We start from the raw sequence: 24,766 nt of genomic DNA, 5'->3' as shown, positions 1-24,766 counted from the left end.
GTGCTACAGGAGCATTTTCCTATATATGTATATTAGAGTGGAAAAGTGTTTGTAATCATTTAAGACAAAATTATTTCGATATCCTCCAGCCTCCCATTTGCCAGCCTCAGATCATTTCTGAAGGTAAAAAAGGCAAAGCAGGGTTAGCAATGGATGCTAAAACGTAACATGGGAAAGTTTGAAACCTAATATTGTTAGGTGAGAAGGGCCACTTACAGTCCACATCAGCAGATATCTTACTATATCTAGTATTGTACTTACAATTATCTTACTATTGTACTTCATTTAAGTTGTGTTAACTATCCTACAGCACCATATCTGTAAGCTACTTTGCAACCCACCTTCATTTTCCTGTGTGCCATCATTGACGTCACCTCTCTTCTGTGCTGGTGTGTTGCATTCCTCATATGCGTGAAGGAGGGCGGGGAGGTCAGAGAACGGAGTCATGCTGCAAAACATAAAGCACTGCAGATGGAAATAGCAATCTTTTCTTAATTATAGTGGCCTTGAATGAATTAAAAATATAAACTTAATCTAAGTTACACAGCAAATGCTGGATCTCTGAGAGTGAGTCATAAGCTTAATGGCTGGGAAATGGTAATCAAAGCTACTGCTCATTAAGTGATGGCTTTGTTAATGACCAGCAGCTTAAGGGCCATTAGCAGCTGATGGTTTTGAATGAAGTGTTTTCTGTTGCTTATAACCCATCTTTTAACCCATCGCTTTTTGTAAGAGGAATATTGTCATATTCATATTTGCTGCTCTGGTGTATCAGTAAAACGTGTCATCTAAAGGGAAGGCCTGCCTCACAAGAAAACATTAAATGCAGTTTCATATGTAATACGCAGAGTCAGCAGCTGTCTTGTCTGTTAATCATTCACTTTCTTTATTTAACCACCAGCTGGAGAAACCAGTGAGTGTGTCATGTTCAGGCAAAGGAAGCATTATGGACAGCACACACGTTGAACAGCAGCATGGAGATAGACAGAAGCCCAGTTTAACACCAGCCTGCAAGACATTTACATGATGGAGGGATGATGACCTCTGTTCAGCTGAGGCCGGAGCGTGCAAAAGAAAAAAAAAGCCAGTACGCGTGTTCTGTGTCACACAATATTAAAATAACCCCCATCACAGCTGATGCATCCCCCTGTGTGTCCTGCAGACTTTTTTTTTTTTTCCCCCCCAGATTTTTGAATTCTCGTGTTTCTTGTTCTCCCGTCAGCCATCAGGCACCGAGATGCAGAGTTTGAACATCCCGAGCTTACAATGTGAATCGCTGCTTTATCTCTGGAGTGACTCTCCCTGCAGACTGGACAAGTACAAGTAAACAATAAACAGCGGGCGCAGCTGCAAACAATGCAGATGTACTCTGTGTCTGGTTATACAACGGGGACGCTCCTCATGGCTGAACAGATGGAAGGGCTGTTTGTCCATGTGTGCAGTTTTCAGAGACCATTAGGCACTCACACATGTATAAATATATTAGGAAACAGCTACCACCAGTGGCTACACTCTGAAACTGAATGTCGTAAAGCAGCAAATTAACTGCATTACATATTGTGTTAAAGATCAGTCCTGGAAGCAGCCTTGAAATAGTGTACAATCTACACTCCTGAAATAAACAAATTAACGCAACTATATGGAAACTCTTCAGCATCCAACGCAATCCTGTCTTTATGAGCGAAAGATGTATATGCCTTTAAATTTTTAGAAAAGATATCACCAAGAAACTTTCCCTGTTTTGTTGATCCAATGGGACAGCTGTTCTCTATATGTTTTAAATATTTAAATGAGGTATTATTTTATTAAACATACATGAATTTGCAAAAATGTAAAATATAAAAACCACCTTAATCTATACTTTGGACAATTTCTTTCCACTTGTCTTATGGAAGATTGTGCATATTGACCAGTGCATGAAAAAAAAACAACCCCAGAACATACAGTACTGTGCAAAAGTCTTAAGCCATCCCCCAGACTTTCTTGTAATTTTTAAAGTGGTATTGATCAATAGTTCTCCAAGCTTTCTGAAGGTCTTTCAATATTTAGTTCAGCCCTTGTACCCAATCATTTTCAGAAGAATGCTTTTTGTTTGTTAAGCCACTTAACACTGACCTATGCATCATTCAAGCTTAAAAAGGCACCTACTCAAAGGATGAATCACTGTTGTTTGTGCACACGACAGACAACTAAGCAAGGACCACTTTTAAATTGTATCTTTAGGCACTTTGTTACTAGCAGCACGTGACAAAAACATGTAATGTGTTCCACTTCCAAAGATAACACAAGGTAATTCTCTAAGAGCTATTGGCTGAAGAGTTGGCATGTCTCTGCATGGTGTGCAGTGTGTCCTTAAAAAATTTGAGGGACAAGTGGAGGACAAAAGAAGAAGCAGGAGGCCTAAAAAAAACTACCTAAAGCAGATGAACAGTATCTGAAAACTATGTCCTTAAGAAATAAGAAAAAATTCTATAAAGACCTGACACAGGACCTGAGAGATGGCCCTTCAGTTGATCCTGTTCTCCAAAGCCTCATTAGAAATGGTCTTAGGGGAAGGGTGGCTGTCAAGAAGCATTTCTTAAGGAAGGGAAATGGGGAGAAAAGGCTGAGGTATGCTAAATTACACAAGAACTGAACTGAAAATCAGTGGGAACAGTGGGAGAGAGGTATAACAGTGAGTGTGCACAGCAACCTGTAAAACATGGTAGAGGTGCTGTCATGGTTTGGGGCTGCATTTCAGCCAGTGGTGTTGGGGATCTTGTCAAAGTTGATGGAATTATAAATGCAGGAAAGAATCATCACACAAGCCTCTGATTGGCAACGGCTTCAATGATTCCATCACACTCCCATTGCAGTAAAAGCATGCCTGGATGGAAAAGTACACAGTGAAACACTATCAGTCATGGATTGGCCTCCCCAGAGCCCGGACCTCAACATTACTGAAGCAGTGTGGGGGTCATCTTGATAGAGAACAGAATAGCAGGCAGCCAACATTCAAAGAAGAGCTTTGAATGTCTTTCAAGAAGCCTGGAGAACTATTCCTGAAGACTGCTTAAAGAAATTACAAGAAATCTTGGCTAAGAGAGTTCAGACTGTGTTTAAGAATGAAGGTGGTCATACCAAATATTGACTTTCAAGCTTGTTATTATTGTACAAACTCTGTTTTTGCCTTATATACCGTATTTCCATTTATATTTGCATGTTTAAAAAAAAGAAAAAACTGCACCTATTTCTCATTGTCCTAGCAAAATATAAAGAAATGAGGGGTGGCTCGAGACTTTTTCACAGTACTATATTTTGCCTGTGGTGTTTTTCTCTTTATGAGAAGTTTTATGTAGCAGCAGACGTGAGAGTGATCTGACTAAACAGTCTGCAAAATGTCCAACTTTTCTCTAAACTGTGAAACAAACACATATGACTGCAGTTTGTCTAAACTAAAATAAAAAAAAAACATATAAATATGTCTCTTTAATAGCAGCCACCATCTGTGAAGAATACGTTTAGATTCAGATCTGAATTAAGTTAAAAAAAAATGTATCTCCATGATATGGAAAGCCCAGTAAAGAACGGGCGTGTCTCTCTCTCTTATGGTCACTGTCCAAAAAAATTCTTCATAAACTAAATGAACAGACTAAGCTCTGCCAACATGCAATGAACACACATGCAGGAAAGAAAAACAATATAAACAGTGGGAGAACGTAGTTGTGTATCATTCATGGACACGTTTAATGTTGAGGTTGCTTTTTGTGACGTTGATGATGCTCAACATGTTAGATGAGGTCATTAATACTGTGCAATTATCAAGTCTGATTATGTGTAAAATTGACAACAACAACAACATAAAAAGACACATAATCCCCACATGCATAGATGCTGAACTTTCACGCAACTCCAATACCCCCCCCCCCCCCCCCCCCCCCCCCCCCCCCCCCCCAAACCCCCGAAACTACACTGTGGTCATAAATGTTGGCGTCATAACTCGCAAATGAACTAGTAGACATGTCTGAGGTCAACAGAGGCAAAAACATGAAAGGGACAAAGAGAAAGAGAGACTGACTAGGACAAAAACAAATATACATACAGTACATACATACAAATAAAATCTGTCAATTTATAATACAGTGAATTTTTTTTTTTTTCATAATCATCTCTTAAATAAACTGCAGTTCATTGCACTTTGTTAAAATAATTAATTATATGATTTCTCTTAAAGGCAATAGTGTGATTTTTTTTAAAAGGTGAAAAATATATTGTACCATAAGCCTGATTTAGGATAATAGTAAAAATAACAAGATCTGTAATATACATACTGTTTCTGTAAAACACCCTCACCCCCTGCGGTGCATTCAGAAAATTTTCACATCCGATCAAATTTTTCATGTTTTGCTGTTTCAAACTAAAAGATTCAAAACATTATTTTTTCCTAATCAATCTTAATGTGATACTTCATAATGGCAAACAAAAACAGGTTTCAGGCGTGTCTTTTTAAAAACAATTTTATTTAAAAAAACACTAAAACGTGCCATTTATATGAGTATTTAGTCCACTTGATGCTCACAATTGAGCTCGCTCCGGTGCTCAAGGGCTGGTACAGTCCTTGAGATGTTTCTATAACTTAACTGAGTTTACAGGAGTGTAACTGCCTTCATGGAGACACTAGGATAGGCACACACCTGTCTGTTTAAGGCTTTAGACCCGCAGGCCTTGAGAGAAGTTGGTGATCCCCTGGCAACCTTTCGGTTATATTCCCAGTTGGCAAATGGTTGCTGGAGATTACTGGTTGTCGCCAGGCGAAATTGTCGCAAAGTGGGTATTGCACCAAAAACCTCCCTGTAATTGCTTTGGTTTTCTAGTATATTTCTGCAGATGCCTGTAGTTTGCATGGAAGATGCCAACTTGCCTGCAAACACTCACAAACTTTAAAAAGTACCTCGAAGTAAAAGGCGTTCCTTTTGAAATGACCAAAGCTCTCGAGGTTTTTGATGCAGCACCTCTTTGCGACTAATTTCATGCTCGCCATTGCCAGCAACCGCTCGCCAACCGTTCTTGGAATACACACTTTTCCCTAGCAACCAGTAGTTACCAGGAAGTCACTGATTGTTCTCTAGGACTGTGTGATTTGGGGTTTTAGCAGCTGATTGATTGTTGGAGTCGTCTCACGAAAAACAATCATTAATGCCATTTCTGCAGTCAAACACATGCTCTGTGACATGGACTGGGGGACTAGTAAAGATCCGGGGAAATCATTATATCCAGCGCAGTCCTGAGTGAAAACCTTTAATAGAGAGCTCGGAATCTTAGGAGTAGTTGATTCCTGGAGTGGCCCAACCATAGTCAGGACCTGAACCCAATACAGCACCTCTAGACAGACCTGAAAGTTGGTGCACACCAACTCTCTGCAATGTTAGAAGCAAAGAACTACATAAAGTGTCTGAATACTGGTGTACTGGAATATTTGAGTCTTATTTTCAATAATTTTAAATAGCACCTCAACAACCTGTGTTATTGTGTGTGTAGACTGATCCAAAAATTGAATCCACTTTAAGAGTCTTCAAAAAACAAAAGGTGCAAAACTTCAAAGGCTGTGAAATCTTTCTGAATGCACAGTACAAGAATGGATGTTCATCTCCATATATGTAGCATATTCTATATCTGTAGCACACTAATGCATGCTCATATGCCAGTTTTTTTTTTATATCATATCTTCACGCAAACATATATACATACAATATTATAAAATAAATAAATACAGGAAAACATTCTTGGTTCATGGTTTAACGGTTTCTCTCAAAGCGGTTTTTGGTGCAGTCTTTGACTAACCTCTCTGCGTGTTTGGGTTTGAGTCCTTGCTGATGGGATCAACAGTCGAGCCTCCCTGAAAGATGCACCACCGGGGGAGTTGCATTTGCTTCTGTGCAGGAATGTGAATGTGTTTGAGAGTGTATGTGTACAAAGACAGTGTAAGAAAGGGGGGACCAAAGTCTTTGGCCTGAGGAGAAAGTACAGCATGTGTTGTGTGTGTGTGTGTGTGTGTGTGTGTGTGTGTGTGTGTGTGCGTGTGTGTGCGTGCACGTGCATGGATACACTCTGTCCAAGTTACCGCTATGAAAGTGTCAGATTGTCCCAAAAAGAAGCTCAGTAACACGGTACTGACCAAGTGCACCCTCTGTAAGAGGGTGTAGTACAGCAGGGATTCTGACAGTGTTCAGGTGGGGGAGTTCAGGGTGACACAGCACCTGTCTTCCCCGCAGCCCCTCCATGAAAGGCTCTCACTGACTGACTGACCAGGGGCTACTGATTGGAGCAGAACCCTCACTCCACCTGCCTCCGCTTCCCCATTTTCCCTCATCTTCATCTACATCACCGCTCTGCGTGTGTCCTTAAGACAGGGTGGAGGGTCTGGGTCTCCACCGGGCTCGGCAGGGGCTAGATGGGTCCCTCATTGTGGGAGGAGTGGTTGCTCCTGCTAAGACCCACACAGTTCTGCTGCTGGTTGAGCAGGTGGGATGTTTCGTTGGCCACAGCAAAGGCCACAGCAGGGGTGGTGATAGTGGTGGTAGCTGTGGTGGTGACAACAGCTGGGCTTTCCACGCCATCATGGAGCTCCGTTAGCGTGAGCTCGATCTTAGTGAACTCGCTGTCTGTCGACTGTGGAGTCTTGTCCATCCGTGATGCCATCACAGCGTTCTGGTACTGCTGTCGTGTCACCTACAAAACAATGAAGATTTTTAGCGTTACTTATCAAATGTAAAACTACTTTCAGCTGTCACAAGGGGGTCGCCACAGATGCCCTTCCTCACAAAATCCCAAAGGAGATTTGTGTTATTAGCAGAAATCAAACCAGCAACTTTTTGCTTGGCAAGCAAATGTATAAACCACTACACTATGGAACTACCCATGACTTATCAAATGTAAAGGTTTTAAATGGTCATAAAGCAATTACCTTACTGTTACCTTATATCGACTGCGTAATTGCTTCTAGACCTTTCATGTCGTTAGGTACCATGGACCATGAAAAGGAAGTAATAAAACATCTTAGAAATTAGTAAAAGTGATAGCACAATCCATAAATCTAATTACAAGGTGAATAACTGGGCAATAATTATAATAATCTTGTTTCTAGTTTGAGAAGCGCAAAGCTCAAAACAAAACAATTACACCAGCTCTATTTTTGCCTTCAGGCTCATAAACAGAATTAACATAAAGCAGCAAGATACAGAAATGAGCATTTCCAAAGCAAGAGATCCGGCTCAACAACAGTAACTTTATTTATTACTATTACTAGAAAATAGACAGGGTCGATTAGGAATCAGAAGCACTGCAGACAGGTAAGACTTCAAAGTTTATAAGCCAGACTTAAACTATTTGTTATAAATGAGCCGTTCACAGCTCCTGAGTCCCAAAACAGCTTTCATGATATTTTATTTTTACTGTTAGTTAAAGTCTGATCAGTTTACTAAAGATCTTAGGAAAGCTTTCTTGTAAAATCTTTAACCACTGGTTGAAATGCAGCCTTGAACCATGACGGAGCCTCCACCGTGTTTTACAGATGGTTGCAGACACTCACTGTTGTACCTCTCTCCTGACATCCTCCATACATATTGGTGGCAATCTGAACCAAAAATTTAAAATCTGTATTCATCATTCCATAAGACCTGCTGCCACTGATTTCCATCAAGTTCTTGTATAATTTGGCATACCTCAGCCTTTTTTTACCCCCTCCTTCCTTAAGAATGGCTTCTTTAGGGACACCCCTCCATTTTATATCTGCTACTTCTTTTATTCTCCACTTGTCCAGTTTCCTCAGATCAGGCATGCTTGTAGGCTGCGACACGCTTGTTATTTATCGTGGAGAGCTCATTAGGCAGCACACCATGCAGCGATATGCCAACTTTTCAGCTAATAGCTCTTTGGGAATCACCTTGTTTGTGCAAAGTATTAGTGACCGTCAAACTGTTATCTTTGGCATTTTTTGCAGATTCTGTAAAGGAAGTGGGAAAAAGTGTTTTTGCAACATGCTGCTAGTAGCAAAGTGCCTAAAGATACCATTTAAAATTGGCTCTGCTAAGTTGTCTGTTATGTGCAGACACAACAGTGGTTTATCCCTTGAGTTAGATGCCTTTTTTGTGCTTGAATGATTCATAGGTCAGTGTTAAGTGGCTTAAGAAACAAACAAAAAAAAAAATAGATAAAAACATTCCTCTGATAATGGTCAGGTACAAGAGCTGAACTAAAAATGAGTGAAAAAGCAGCCAGTGCCCGATGAGAAATGTTGAAAGACTTTCAGGAAGCCTGGAGAACTATATGTCTGGCTCCTTGGGAGCAAAATAGAAAGAAAAGAGGGATGACTCATAACTTTTGCACAGTACTGTATGTCTGAGTCAGAAAAGAGACTCAGAAGGTAAACACAGTTATGCCTTAATTTTATGGCCAAAATAACCAAACCAAAACTTCTCTTAAAGATGTCAAAATTCAGCAGCTGCTTGTGACATCACTGCATCACATGTTGGTCAAACATTTCCATTTTTATTACTCCACACATGATCATCATTGCAGGTTAATTTCTGATCCCCTCTGTGTGTACTCACCTTTATGTACTGCAGGTCTGAGCGTGCTCTGACAGAATAATCAGGCACGTATATATGAAGGAAAGAGTTGAGCTGGTTGTTGCTGTTGCCCAGAGTTGGAGTGATGGCATCTATACGATCACTCCTGTTCAGAGAATCTGAGTGATTCAGTCCAAATGGCCGTGGAGGAGATTTATTCTCTGCAAGGAGGTTAAAGAGCAGGAAAAATATGCTTAAAAGAGAAAAGTGTGACCGATCCAAGTCCAGGCAGGCATACAGTTCCAATCTCTATAGTGTAATCAGAGCTGCTTCCTAAGGGAAAGACTGAAAGAAAATTAAAGGCCCTAAAGAAATGTATTGGAATGCAACAGTAATGTATGGGACTGCAAAAGTATTTCTGAAAATAAGCTGCATTAAAGGGGCCTAATTTTTACACTTGTTGAGTTTGTTTATCTTTGTTCCAAAGAAGAACATTTAAAAAAAAAAGATGCTTGCAAGTGGAAAATGACACGTTAGATCTGTATTATGTCACACCAGGCAAGTGTGAGAATTTACAGCTTTCATTTTTACAATCACTTTTTAATAAGGTGTTATCCTTCTGGCCGTAAAGTTTTACATTTGAACCTAACCGATTTTATTGGCAGGGCCCTGTTGGCATCACGTTTGAAACGCCGCAAAAAAAAAAAAAAAATCAAAGCTGATTCGAGCAGAACGTAAACAAGAAATCCACGACTTGTTATGACAATAACACAAGATTATTTTGAAACTGTACTGTCATATTGTCTTCTTAAGTATTCATAAATCCACACAACAAATGTTAGGGAAATCTGTTTATGTTTCGAGTGTCTGAAAGATAAAATATAGAAACAGTTTGGTTATCGGTCTCAAAATCCTGCATTGATTGGGCTCTGTTTTAGATTTCTGCTAGTCTGACTGAATATACTGTTCTTTAAATTTTATATGGCAATAAATATTGACTTATATTGTTTTCCTTGCTTGTTAGTTGATGATCTCTTTGCAGATATGTTATCTAATTATAAATTTCGTTTGGGTTTTTTTGAGAACACCAAATTACTTCAATTTCCTCTGAAACTAGCTGAGTTGCACAGCAGCACTTATGATCCTCTCTATCTGTGATATTTTTCCAGCTCAAGTATCAGATATTAGGCTCTGATGTATGGAAATCTAATTTATGTATAAGTCTTCTACTTTCATATAGCAGTCTCCAGTGATGCTGTGTTCTTCTATGTGGCACTGACTTCTTTTTTTTTTTTTCTTCTTTTTTTTCAGTCATTTTTAATTAAAGCCAGATTATGTTTTCCACTTCTTAAAGAAGCCTAGTGAAAATCACACACAACAAAGTGGAAACGGCTTGGCCAACGCTAATGCTACTACGCTGACTGGAATGTATGTAATCCCATGTTGGAATATGTGTGTATGAATGTGTATGTGTGAGGAAGTAGGAGGCAAAAACACTGTGTGTGTGTGTGTGCGCGTGTGTGTGTGTGAGAGCACAGTGGGCCAAAGACCTGGCATGTGGACTCTTGTGGATTAGTACTCTACTTTTTAGGAGCCACAGGGGCCAGGTCGACACACACACACACACACACACAAAAAAAAGTCAGTGTGCTGCGTCAAGAAAACACACATGATAGATTTCTACACACACACATACACACTTGTCAAATACCACTGCACCAAAGTGAACACCTCTGCTAGAGACATAAAGTGTATTTATTCCACAGCATTTCTGGATACATGTGGATATGTTCACTTTTAAGGCAGCCCGTCTATGTGTGTAGTGTTGTGCTTTTTGTTCATGGGCCTGCGCACATATCTATATGTGCATGTCTTTGTATGTGTGCTCAGTGGTGTCCAGCAGGGGGCTGTAGCTGTAGGTCTTGTTTATGTAGTCGGAGGGTTAAAGGTTAGGGGCGAGCGGGGCGGAGCCTGTTCCACTCTGGGGCCTCTAGTCTCCAACACCATTCAGCCACTTGACTAATGGCTAAGGAGACGAGGGTGTTAAGTCTCAGCCTGAATCTATTTTCCTCTCTCCCTCTTTCTCTTCTAGTGACACACACTTAGGTTTACAGTACATGTTGCATTCTGGGACAAACAGACCATGAACACCATATTCCTCGAAAGTCACACAAAACAAGAACGTTCTCAAGCAGACTCTGAAAATCAAAATGCTAAAAACACTCAGGCATATTTAGGCAGAGCATGCATGCAGGTTAAATTGTGACTGCACTTCTAATAGCAACAAAACTTTGTCTTTCAAATGCAGAATTTTCATTACACTATTTACTATAGGTTATAGTGTGATAGGTGTATGTAGATATTGAAAAATCCACTGTACCTGGAGATCCTGCTAATGACTCAGCCCTACTGACTGCAAATGTACGAGACAGTGACAGAGGCACTTGGGGGAGAGAAGGGTGATACAAGAGAAGGACAAAAGAAGCAAGGAAAGAAAGGGAAGACTGTTAAAGGCAAGAAAAATTGGTAATATGATTAATTACATATAATGAAATTTCATTAAACTGGTAGAGCAGACAAGTGTTAAATTTCTGTACTGCTACTGATTAGCTAAAGATGAAATCTGACAAACACCGTGAAGTACTTGATTTAATTTCTTAGAGTGCCCACATCCACCACAGGAGGGTTATTCTACTATGCCACCAGTAGGTGTCTCTCAGATCCCACCACCCAAATGAATCAGAACAACAGCTGAGAACAGTGCTGTAGTTTATGAATGAACAGAGAAGAATGAGTGGATCACTAGATGACGCTTTTTCATGATGTCTCACGATAACATTAAGACTTATTAGTTATTTATATGTCTCACACTATGATTTACTCACAAATGTGGCCCCTTTCACATTCTTCTCATGCAACATGATATGTACTTTATATTGCATGAGAAAAATGTGAAAGATTTCAATTTTATGGGTAAGTCATGGTGATCTTATTAGACCTACAATACCTATAAAACATAAAGAATTAGTAAAAGCTCTAATTCTTTATTTGTGCTGCCCTGTTTATAACATATTTTCCTGGGGAAAAAAAGCTACAGTGGATCACACTATAAATGGCCTAGAACTCAATCCCAGAGAGAAGAGCCACCCACCCAGCTGCATTTTAACATTTTACTAACTAATAATATAATTTTCTGTCATGGGGTTTTCTTTATGTTTAACTGAACATTGTTTACAATGAACATACAAAGCAAGTGACCATCCATCCACCCATCCATCCATCCATCCATCCATCCATCCATCCATCCATCCATCCATCCATCCATCGCCACTTCCAGGTCCAGGTTGCAAGGGCAGCAGTCTAGTCCCAGATGCCCAGACCTCCCCATTCCAAGGAAACCCAGGTATTTCCAAGTCTGGGCTTGGAAATACCTTGGGACACCAAAACAAAAAATGTAATCTCTCCATTGTGTCCTGGGTCTGTGTTGGGGCCTCCTTCTGGTAGGATGTGCCCTAACACCTCACCTAAGAGGTGCCCAGGTGGCATCCTGGTTAGATGCCTGAATCACCTCAATTGGCTCCTTTAATTGTGGAGGAATAGTGGCTCTACTCCGAGCCCCTCCCAAATCAGCTCCTCACCCTATCTCAAAGAGAGAGCCCAGACACCCTTTGGAAGAAGCTAATTCCCGTTGTTTGCGTCCACGATCTCATTCATTCGGTCAGAATAGGAACCTAGATTGACTGATGACTCAACAGCTTCAATTTAATGCTCAGCTCTCTCTTCTCCACAACAGACCAGTACAATATCTGCATTGCTGCCGATGCTGCACCAATCACTCTGTCAATCTCCTACTCCACTCGCCTCATACTCGTGAACAAAAATCAGTGGCAAATGACAGTGGAGTCCAACACTCACCTGGAGTGAGTTTGACATATTGCCATCAATGCAAACCAAGCTATCACCGGTCCACTAGTCCACAAACACATGTAGATTGGTTGGGCAAACTCCCACACACCTTCAAATATCCATGTTCAGAATTGGGATTCATCTTCAAGGGGATGAAATTTAAGACCAAGACCACGAAATCTTACCTGGCGAGGCTGTCAAAGCCATTATTCCGTAGAAGGAGAACGGTCCCGCTTCAAACTTCATCCCCTCTTTTCCTGCCTCCACCTCCACTTTCCCCTGTTACAGCCAAGGAAAAGAATCACAAGTTATCTTAAAAGTATGCAAGTGCACATCACATTTTGTTAAATCAACAATTACTTATTTGCAATGGTTACACAATATTTATTTTAGCTTCACGCTTTGCAATCTCACTTTTACCATGTTCAAAGACTTTTGGTTCTTTTCCTGCTCAAATATATTTATTCATCCTGCCTGTGAGTTTAGAATAAATCCACCCTACTGTCCCTCTTTCCTCTCCTTTTTATTACTCATACAAAATCCTCACTCTGTTTAATAGCTCCCAATCTGCTCCTAAGCTGGGTCTCAAGAGCAATGACCCACACTTGTTCAAGCTGGACCTCATTTGATTCAAGGCTAATATACATGTCGACTTAGGGACTGTGTATGTGAACCTCGGCAACATAGACCCTGAACTCACTTTAGGAACAGTTATTTGGGACTTCCCTTCAAGGCTTATGAAAGACTCAATACTCTTCCTGAATAGGACAATGGTGTTGGCTCCAGCAGCATATCAGAAACAGTGGAGCCATTCAGAGCAGCTTTCAAACTGGACACTAAGGCTACATGAAGGGCATAAATGCTTGATCTGACATGTGTTTGAATATACAACTATTATGCACATGGGTGTTTACAAGATTTGGAAGGTGACCAAGAGCCATTAAAGATATTCATCAGGCCACTGCATTAAAGAGTGGTGTCATAGCTGTGATTTTAAAAGGTTTTAAGTTTATACATGGCTTATGTCTTCTTTAGATAAAGTTTTTCTGAATTGTAAAAGGCTCAGCCATAATTTACAAATCTTTAACCTCAGCTGAGTAAGAAAGTTCTTCTGTCACACTCTACAATAGTTCAAATCATAAAATGTAAAGGTGAATAGTGTGTAACAATAAGAAATCTTTTTCAGAGAATAATGCAGGAATCCCGCAGGGCTCTGTTCTTGGCCTACTTGTTATCTAAATGACTCAGAACCACGCCTTCAAGCTGGTCTGTCTCCATACTATGTTTTTGCACTTATGAAGTTCAGATGGCATATCCATCATGCACAACTATCAGTGATTGGTTCTGTTGGGATTTTTATTACCTTAATGCTGACATATATAGCTATTATTCCTACTTTTGTTTATTGCAACTAAACAGTTTTTTTCACTGAAATAAAATTTTACTTAACTTGTAACTTTACTGTGTGTCTTAAAGTAGGAGGAGGATTTGAGACCTGTTGGAATTGCTCTTATTCACGTTCAGGGTGCCGAAGCTTACGTCACCTCTCCGTAGTGGCCCCCTCTGGTCAGGCAGGCCCTCTTAGATCTTTCTCAAAGCATACTCATCTTCTGCTCTGGCCCTGTGTTGAACCGCTTGGTCATTCAAATTCATGCTTAGGGGTCTCTACTCATAAAACTGCCTTTTTTTGGGTTCATGTATAGGACACCCGTCATACTTGGTGCCTAATTTTCGATTTACTCTGGTGCTAGAGATAAATCTGTCCAGTAGACGTAGCCATAGGCCATCTTGCTTATGTAGCACAGCCAAAGATTTTGGAAATGCAAATCAAGAAAGTGTAAATCTGTCTAAGCAACAAGTCTAGGGGCAAATAGTGCCTCACTTTCTCCCTTACATCTGGTCAGTGTAAGTGTGGGCAGTTGTAAATCCTTCTCCAGGAGTACCATAGGATGGCCACAAGGAGGTTGTTCCTGACAATTATTGTGATGAATTTTTCTTACTGTCTTGTCGATGTATTGAAGATGCTACGGGATGTTTGTGCCTTTTTAGATAATGTCGAAAGAATTAATGACAGCCTCTAATGTATGCTTACAAATCACTGACTATGCACAAAGCCTTAGACAAAGAAAGGCAGAGAGTATATAGGACTGTGTGTAGTAGTAGTTGGGGCAGTGTACGTGTGGTGTGGGTGCTGTTGCTGTCCGTTTTTCTCTTGCTAACTGCTAAGGCACAAACTCCCGGGAGGCTTCCGCTTGCTTTGCTTTTTTTGTAACTTTGTCTGTTAATAAACCTTGGTAACGAAACCTGCTCATCTCCAGTGATTTTTTTAAGGAGTCTGGTTCTTCTGCTGAGAAGCGTTTTTCCTTTACTGGGATTATTTTTCACCTGCTAAAGAGTAACGGGAGTGTCGGGCCACCAAACCAAAAGTTCCACATTCATAGGTCACCAAGACAAGCTTGGAAAGTTTCCAGAAGAACAAGGAGTCCTTTAGCAGCTGTCACAGGGTCCTGATGAACATGAGGAATTCAGTATGAGATAGTAAGTAGACAATGGTGCCACTGGAAAAAGCCTAAGTCTGCAGAACTGTGGCAAATTATCCAAAACCTCAAAAAACTGTGCAAAGGGTATTCATACCAAACATTCACTAATTTGTTTATATATTTTTCACTGCATTATGAAGGTTTGATGTTAAGCTATCCATATTTCTGTTTATTATAGATAAACAGATCCTTGGTTAAATAAGGTGCTCAGGGACATACTGATTTCATACATTCTCACGCTAACCCCACAGAACTCAAAGTGGATAACAATTTTAAACTCAAACTAAAACAGTTTTTGGATTAGTCATGGTTTATGTTTCATTTTATGGTCCTATTTTAAAGACCCGTCTAGGGTCTGGCACCGTAAATTTGCTCATGCTATAAATGTTGCGGTATGTGACATTAGTCTTTTGAAATGTTGTATCGCTTAGGTCAGACATTTATATTACTAATGAGCTGTTTTATCTATAGTATTATTGCTTGTTTTAGTTTAAACTGCTCTGCAGTACTGTCATTCCGCGCATACCTTAAGGATGCATGGCCTCTGTGGGAACAAACCCTGCAGTACAACTCTGTTATGTTGACTATACTGTGAAAAACTGTAAAACAGAGGAAAATAAGAGCTTGCAGTGCTGCATTCAGCATTTTTAAACTGATCATATATAGTACATATAGCTTGTGCAGCTGCAGTGATGACAGAAGGAAATGATGGAAATCAAATCATACAGTAAAACAAATCTTTAGTAGAGATGGTAAAACAAACTCATCCGTGCATTGGATGAGTTAGAATACATTCATCACTTGCTTAATGTTAAACCTAAAATAAATACCCTAAATATGCAATTTTTTTTCCAAAAGTTGATTATTTAGGGTTTGTTTTTTTGTTTTTTTGGTTTCTATGTTTTTCTTAAAACAAGACTACTGATGTACCCTTCCCTATGCAACTCTGTGTGTCCACACACCTGCAGAATGAGGATGAAATAATCCACAGGTTTGTTCCTGTGGAAGAGGTAGTGCTCTGGTGCCCGCTTGTTCTTATCATCATATTTTAGCTCTTGGATGACATTTGGGTGCTTCAACAAGCGCAGCAGAATCTTCTCTGACATCTGCACTGGTGCAAATGGCTCAACCTCTGAGGAAACAGGGAGAGAAACAGACTGTGGTAAGACGAAGCAGTTCATCTGTTATGAAACTTCAAATAATTATTACACTTAAATAAAATTATACTTATGTATTATTGTCAACAAATCTGATTTGCGTAAATGTGGCAGTTTGACTTTATCAAACCTGTTTGTTAGCTTTTTACATAGATTTAGAAACAGCCAAAGAAAGGAGTGTATATGATGGTTGGTTTCTGAAGCTTTCTGAATCCAATGGCCCAACACACCCACTTCACACTGGAATTTGTCAGGTTTAAGGCTCTCTTGCAACACTATGAGTGTTTTCCAGGAAACACTATCCTAAGATGTAAGTCATTATGCTCATACTTGGAATTAAAGTGCTACCTTCTTCGAGTATACAGGTATAAAACTAGCAGTTCTTGCTTCCAAAATGGCCATTACTTGAATATGTCAGTGGATAAAATAAAAAAATTTGTTCTGTGGTATCATGATCAACATTCATCTTTTAAAAGCTGGCAAAGCAGAGAAAAATTCTAAATAAAAATGAACATTAATAAGAAAAAGACAAAAAGCATAATAACTTAATATAGTATAAATATGTATATACAATAAAACAAAAAGTTTTATCAGGCACAAAATGCCTATATGAAAAACTTTTGCAGAGTCAAAAAAGATGCTGAAAGGATGAGGTGAAAGTAATAAATATTTTATTTTACATGTTGATTTTAGCGGCACATAAAAGTGTCAATCACAAGTTGTTTTTTTAATTAATAAGACTATTCTAGATTATTCTAGAAGTGACATCAGCAAAGGCAGCCGAAACAGAAACTTAGAAATTCTTAGTTTAATTGTGCCAATTAAAAAAGAGGAAACGTGACACGGGGGATCGTAACCATCTTTTTTTTTTTTCCCACCTGTCTGGATAAACGTATCACAAATGTATTGATTGCAAAGTTATTCAAGCTTTGTGAGGCTGTTTCTGCCCTGAAGGAAACTCAGAAGGAGTCACTCCACAATTGATTAGATCTTTCTATTTAAAAATGTCACTGATTTGTACAGTTTTAAAAAAGAAAAGGCAGTTTTGTTCCTTTATTGGTTACAGTAAAGCATTTCATAAAGTTTTAATCCTGACAAATTTTAAGATAAAAAATGTAAAATCATGCATATTTATCATCGGAAATCTGAGTTTTTGCCAAGTTTTTCTTGGTAGAAGTTCAAATGCATCACCATCGCTGTTTGCATTATTTATCAACAACCTAGTGGACTATTTAAATCAGAAATGCTCTCAGCCTGTTCATTTTGATGACATGGTAATAGATATATTCAGCTTATGGTAACGATATATGTGGCAATACAATTACTCTTTGTACATTAAAAAGGGGGATACAGATAGAGATCAACTGTGTCACCTACTAGTGATAATCTTTTTTTTTTTAAGTTATGTGAAAAATATGATATGTTTGCCATGTTTTGTGAATGCAGGTCATTTGATTTGCTTGTAAAAATAATATTTGACAAGTTAATTACACCACTTAATCTGTATGCACATAAAGTCCTCAGATTTTTAAATGAGATATTGTAAAAACTGCAGCTTAAATTCCTTATATATACCTAAAAGTTAAAATGACAGCATGCAGTAATATTGTCCATGGATAGCAGGCAAGATACCCACTTGATATCACAGTTATAAAGAGAACGGTAAGTGGTAAATGGACTTGTTCTTATATAGTGCTTTTCTACTCTACATGAGCACTCAAAGCACTTTATACAGCATGTCTCATTTACCCTTTCACACACACACACACGCGCACACACACACACACACACACACACACACACACACACACGCGCGCGCGCACACACACACACACACACACACACCACACACACCACACACACACACAATCTTCTATATCTAAGGGCTTTCTATCTAACATTCAAACACACTAATCACACTCTGATGAACACATCGAGAGCGACTCGGGGGTTCAGTATTGATTAGTAGATGACCTGCTCTACCTCCTGAGCCACAGCCATCCCAATGGGAGGATTACACAAGGCCAAGAAACTGAACTCAGTGAACTAACATACAACTATCTCTTCAGCCAACATAAAATGGGAAATATGTCACCACTGGTCTTGCAAGTTAAACAGAAATTGGATAATTGTAGCTTATCTCTGGTTCACGCAAAGTTTTAAAATATTATTTGGGTGACAAAACAAACTGGCAAAGGCGGCAAGTGGGCTCAGAGTTGTAGCATCACACGATATTTATGTAACATCTAAATGAGAGCTAGAGCTGGAAAAATTATGCGTTGCACAAAAACCAAAAGTGCAAACAGCACTCCCTGACAAATGCAGAGGGCTCACCTGATTCAGGAAATTACTGAGACTGTTTCTCCACTAAGGTGAAAGATGACGCACAGGCATGTGATCAGTGCCATTTATCTGTCTGATATAACATTTGTGAAAAAAATTACCAAGCAAAATTTTATGAAACTTGGAGAGAAATATCATTGTTAAAACAAAATCTCTCTTTCTAATAAATAAATTCATTAGAAATAATTACAAAATTTATTCTGAATGTATGTGGAAAGTGGTAAAAGAAGCACAGACAAGACTAACATTTTATTGCTTTGTTTTACATGATAACATGATAATATTAGCAAAATTATTCTGCTGAAGAGATTCTATAAACTGCTACGGCACCCCCACCACCACCACCACCACCACCACACACACACACACACACACACATGCACACACGCACACACAATTTTGTGACTGATCCCCTACAACCACCTATTGGGCCAATCAGCTCCTTCAACTCATCAGTGGTGATATGTGTCAGCTGGCTGCTGGCTCCACCACCAGGAACTAAACTCTCTAATAGCCTTTAGGGGAACTTAATCAACGCTTAGCTGCCAGGTCAAAGTTCTGAAGCAAATCCAACTGCAATGAGGCATAGTGAACTGCTGCTGCTGCTGTAGTAGTACTTTTTGCCTGTTCTGAAATCCATTTCCCAAGGGAAAGCGGGTGAAATATTTCACATTTTACACTAGTAAGTACACAAGTATGTTGACTTGTGTGAGAACTGCGATCATAGGCCAAAAATGCTGGACGTGATGTCATTGAGGAACGAGTGTAAGCAAACAGGGTGGTGTTTTTAAAGCTGTGAGCAAAGATCTCAACATGCAACCTTCAGTGCATGACATGCAAGCAAATAAACGCCTGCATTTTTTTTGGATCTGTGCGCATTCTGTAGAAGACCTGCGCCGGGCACATAGAGAGGCCTTCCACCTCTTCACACACACACACATAAACACATACATACCAACACACTTGTTGCGAGCCCTCACACAACTCGTTCCCTCACACATAGCCACACACACAACAGATACTCATTCTACACAAATACTAACTCCTCCTCCTCTCTACACCCACTTGCCCAAAACTCAAAGCCCATACGGGCACACAAACACACTCACACACACAGTTTCCCCACAGTGAGGGGCTGAGGGCACACTGGGGGAAGTCAAGCAGCAACGCAGCCCACTTGCCTGTTGCTAGGAAACGCAGGGTAGCCAGCAGAAGCTGAGGTGATATTTTAACCTTCATTTCATTGTCGGTAGGCTTGAAGGCCGAGAAATCCTGCTTCCTTTCCCGATGTGTGATTTTCTTCTTCGTCTTGTTGTCAGCTGAGGAGGGAAAAAAATGAAAAGTTAGATGTAAGAGACAACCTTCAACAGGTTGGCTGCAACAGGACAAGATCAGTCCACGACACTCCTCAGACACTGAGCTAGTTTCGGGTCAGAGGGTGACTAAACTTGAGTCACCCTGCGCTGATTACTGTTTTCCAAAAAAATACCAGCGCTGACTTTCTGAGAACTAAAGCAGAGCTATAGGGGGCTACACTGTTACCACATTCTTAGCATTACAGAAGACCATATGTATTAGGGCCACAAACTCACTGGCACATACTCCATGTCCACAGCTACCATCATCTTTTACAAAGACAAAAGTAAACTATCTGTTATGATTATGGCTTTTCATTATTATGAGCCCATTATGAATCTTACTCTCTCTCATAAAATATCTCACAAAACACCAAAGGCACCAAAAAAACCAACCAACATTGTTAGCGACTTGAACATTTAGCTGCTAAACTGCACGTTTTCTCTGGAGTAAGTAATATTGCAACATTTCATGTAAAATGCAAAACCATCAGCAGATAGGGAGCCATTTTAACCCTAATTTCTTAAAAATTTCACTCTGTTCACCAGCCTTCTGCTACATTTGCTTGTTGTTTAACGAAGTCTTCTCACTGGCAACAGCTGCCCGCTGCATCTGGAAACAGTGCTGTTGATTTGGGTCAATGATACCAAAACAGATGGCTGAAAGATGCTAAAATGCTTTTAAGTGACATGGAGACTGCAGAGCAGAGTGGTAATTCTCAGGGATTTTTGTCACCTGTTTTACATTTCGTGAACTTATTGTATCTGTTTTACAGCTGAGCTTCAAGAGTGGAACCTACTGTACAGGTCAGTCTCGTCCAGGATCTCTGACTTGATGATTTCTTCAATGACGTCCTCCAGGGTGACAATACCCAGAACTTCGTAGAAAGGATCTCCCTCACCTTCATTGTTCACCCTCTGAACTATGGCCAGGTGGGATTTTCCTAGCAAATCATACAGACACATGCACACACAAAGGTCATAAAGTGGGAGTTATATAATGATAAAGAAGGTTAAATATCATTCAGACAGTAAGCATGGTGGTACAAGGGAACAAACAGGTGGGAACACACATGCCTTTTTCAGACTGTAATGTACCAATCCGACATGTATGATTGATAAATGTTTTATATAGTGTAACTCTTGTTTTTTTTTTCTGTATAGCAAATAGGAATTCTAAGTTAGATAATGGGGATCTACACAAAGAGCAGGTAACACAAAGTGATTTGAAGGTGCAGCTGTTGTGCCCAGGGATCCAGGGCTTGGTAATTTAAGGGTTAAACTGTTATCAGTGCCAGGAAAAAGTAATCCAGACCAAGAGACAGACAGTCAAACAATACTAAATTTCCTCATATAAACCCCTTTTGCCCTCCTTCTTTCCACATCTGTGTTCCCAGGACCCTCCTGTGTGCTGCACTATCTGAAAAAAAAAAAAGAAACAAACTGCCGTGTATGCAGAGACGACTGTCAGGCAAAACACTAAACAAATTCTTTGACTTTTCTCAGCTTGTGATCATTTAAAAGGAATTTTCCAGAGGCCCAGGCTAATATTAGCCCCTGCAAAATGAAGTTTCCATTCCGCCCTGGCGATATTCTCACCAAGCAAAGGAACAGACTGGGCGAACCTCCGCTGTGTGATCAGATTGTCTCAGAATGGGCCGTTTGCATGCAGATACACCTGGGTGTAAAACAACGGAGGACGTCAGAGTGCTCGTGCGTACGTGTGTCAGTGGTGCATGTCTGCACAAAGGTGTAGGTGTGTGTTTATTTTCGGAGATCACAGGTACATCACGCGGTCTGTTCTCAGCTGCTGTTTCAGCTAATGTTTACTGCTTTAATGCTGGCAAGCACAGACCGAAAGGATGTCTGGGCTGATGACCTGGAGAGTTTTACTGCACAGCAGCTCACTGCTTCCTCACAACACAATGACAGCACAATGATGTGCAGCAGACAGAACCTGAAAGTGAGAATGTTGTGAGTGCTAGATGGAGAATTGATGCTTTCAAGAAAGATACTCAGATTACACCTAACAAGCTGGCAGGATAAGGTCTCTTAAGAGAGGTATTAATAATGTAAAGACATAAATCCATTAATACAAAGAGTCTGAAAGTAGCAGGTATTATAAAATCTTAGTTGCCAAAGAAGAGTAAAGTCTCCTATTAACATATAAATAGCATTTTCAGCGTACAGCGTACTGTGAAAAACTGAGGGGTTGCACTGAGCACAAACACAAATGGCACCTCGTGGGTTAAAGCAATCAGGCTTCTGTAGTCCTTGAGCATGCAATTACTCTAAACTGCCCAGGGAGGGAAAGGGAAATGGAGTGGCCAGCACAGCACAGCACTGCAGAGTGAAACCGATCAATGCTCGCTTCTTTCTCTCTAATGGCATCCACTTCTCTCATGTCACGTTAATGAACACAAGTCGTGGAGTCTAGGCTTGTACAGCAAAACAGGTTATTCTGATTTTACACAATAGAGTTTGAAATGAAATAAAAGAAACATGGAAATCTGAGTAATCAATCATATGAAGCTGACAGACTCAATTCTGCAGTGGAAATATTTGCAAGTGCTTAGGAGAACATCCACAAATTTAATTTAAAATTTTACCATGCAAAAAAAAAAAAAAAGGTCCAAAGATGCCTCCTAACTCCTTTTAAGATGAACTGAGGTGAAGAAGAAAATATAATCCATGGAGTTTCACAGTACAATATCATTTTTTAGCTTCAGCACCTGGCATGTTGTCTCTGTACATTCAAATAAATTCAGGATGTTAGTTTATATTATTTGCTTGCTATTCTTGCTATTTGCCAAGAATACAGTTTCAGACTTGATAATCCACAGACTTATCTCAATATAAATGGCTGTTAATAATCAACAGATATTTAAAAATACACATAAAAGAATACACTCTTTCAAGCAGCTACAAAATGGACCAAACAGGAAACTTTTGTAATGTAATCCAGCACACACCAGACATTGATCACATCTTTAGCAATTAAAACACCACCTCTAAACAAAGTGTGAGCGCCATAAAATATTATTTAACATTAATAATTAACATTATTTGAGTAGCCATATGAGGATTAAGTGTGTGTGATGGAACCCTGTTTTCATATATATATATATATATATGAAAAATGTATATGGTGAAAGGATTTTAAAACATTATAACAGATTTATTACAACATCACTTTTTAGAACATACTCATTATAAATTTAAGCAACATTAGACTGTTTCTTTATGACCACATTCTTCAAGCCCACGTGCTTCTTAACCTCACTGGGGTGCAGGATGGACGTCATATATAAAGTATGGGAAATTACCTAAAATTGTCACTTACCCTATGAGGGGTAATATGCTGTTCTTGTTATCTTATTAACCTATTATCGATCCTACTCACTGTATATGGGAAGAACTGGACAAAACCCGGCCCGACTTCTAACCAAGTAACAACATTTTGGAGGCGATCTCTTAGACTAAATACAATCAGGTCTGCTCTTGAGGGTGTGCACATACACAACCCTGTCACATCAAAAGTGACAAAGACATTGTTGCTTGTTACAGATGAAACATTTATAACCGACTTAAATGAGATCTTATTTGGTAGAAAAATACGACAATAAGGCCTACAAAGAATTTGCTCCAATTTTACATAGGATATGTTCTAAAACTTGTCTAATAGAAGAGTGAGTAGTCAGGATTTTATATCTTGTCAAAATACTTTCCAAAGGGCAAAATAAAATCTTCATACATACTTACATATCATGCAAAACATCACCCTGAGAGGGAAAACTGCTGAAATGCTGAAAAGCATTGCCGCAACTTTTTAAGAACAACAAATGTAATAAATCTGGATGTGACAAAAATCAGATGTTCATTCTTTTTCATTTGTTTTGTTTTATTTTGGCTTACTTTTGATTTTGCACCAAAGCTATGTGGTTATGGTTAGATAAAGATTTTAGATAAAGACTCTGAGTTAAAATACATTCATCCTTTCATCCATTTTTCTAATGGGTTGTTCGATTCAGGGTCATGGGGGGGCTGATGCTCACTCCAGCTCTCACTGGGTGAGAGGGAGGGAACACCTTGGAATGGTCTCCAGTCTGTCACATAGATAGCACAGCCAGACAAACAGACAACCAATTGTGCTCACATTCAAACCCACAGCCAACTTAGAATCACCAGTTAACCTAGCAGGCATGTCTTTGGACAGTGGGAGGAAGCTGGAGTATCCAGAATGAAGATGCAAACTCTAACAGGCAGACGTGAATCCAGAGCCTTCTTGCTGTGAGACGACCACGCTAACCACTGCACCACTGTCTGAAAGTTTGATTTTCTATGTTACCAGATTTTAAAAGTTGCCTTTTGCAGTTTTAATTTTATTAAAAACTAATAAATACATTGCCATTAATTTTTTGCAGTTTGTTTTCTCTAATTTACAGCACAACTTGCGGCCGAGTCAAATTAATCACCTACACAGAACTTTATTCACAGCTCCCAGATAATGAATCAGACTACTGAACTAATAAAATACTACCAAAGGGTTCATTCATTCTTCCATGGGTTCCACGAGTTTCCTGCAGTACAGCCGTTGGTAAAAGGTTTCACTCATTCAGCAAGTTCTACTTGCTGGACTGGCTTAAAAGTTCCGTTTGAATTTATGATTCTCAGAAAATGAATCCTAATCACATCCACTGAGGACGCAGTGGAAGCTCAGGGGGACAGAGCTTTTGCTGTGGCAGCTCTCAAATTGTGAAATTCACAGCCATTACACATTAAACAGGCCTCTTCACTGGCCATTTTTAAATCTACTCTTTAAGACCCACCTCTTCAGCTTGGCTTTTGTCCCAGTTTAAGATGTTGATTTTATTATTTATTTTATTTATTTATTTGTGTTTTATTGTTTTACTCATGTT

At 39.5% G+C, this 24,766-nt stretch overlaps 1 protein-coding gene across 9 annotated transcripts in view; it reads right to left on the bottom strand.

The window, feature by feature from the left end:
* Nucleotides 1-4,837: 4,837 nt before the first annotated feature.
* Nucleotides 4,838-24,766, bottom strand: part of cnnm2b (cyclin and CBS domain divalent metal cation transport mediator 2b) — a 45,925-nt gene continuing 25,996 nt past the window's right edge. For 2 of the 9 annotated variants that reach the window (XM_030732066.1, XM_030732383.1), the window contains 6 exons: nt 20,648-20,791; nt 19,674-19,811; nt 15,955-16,124; nt 12,638-12,731; nt 8,589-8,767; nt 4,838-6,708 (listed from right to left, as the gene is read on the bottom strand). In XM_030732066.1, coding sequence (XP_030587926.1) covers nt 6,427-6,708; nt 8,589-8,767; nt 12,638-12,731; nt 15,955-16,124; nt 19,674-19,811; nt 20,648-20,791 — 1,007 coding nt within the window. In that variant the 3' untranslated portion in view covers nt 4,838-6,426. Of the gene's footprint in view, nt 6,709-8,588; nt 8,800-10,760; nt 10,769-10,921; nt 10,990-11,216; nt 11,238-12,065; nt 12,071-12,624; nt 12,732-15,954; nt 16,125-19,662; nt 19,812-20,647; nt 20,792-24,766 lie in introns of all 9 variants that reach the window. The other 7 variants (XM_030732148.1, XM_030731831.1, XM_030732309.1 and 4 more) reach the window with 7 other exon arrangements.

The sequence above is a fragment of the Archocentrus centrarchus genome, chromosome 1, assembly GCF_007364275.1.
Source record: "Archocentrus centrarchus isolate MPI-CPG fArcCen1 chromosome 1, fArcCen1, whole genome shotgun sequence".
In the NCBI taxonomy this organism is placed as follows: Eukaryota; Metazoa; Chordata; class Actinopteri; order Cichliformes; family Cichlidae; genus Archocentrus; species Archocentrus centrarchus.
The sequence above is the reverse complement of the archived record's forward strand: the minus strand, read 5'-3'. Positions and strand labels throughout refer to the sequence as shown.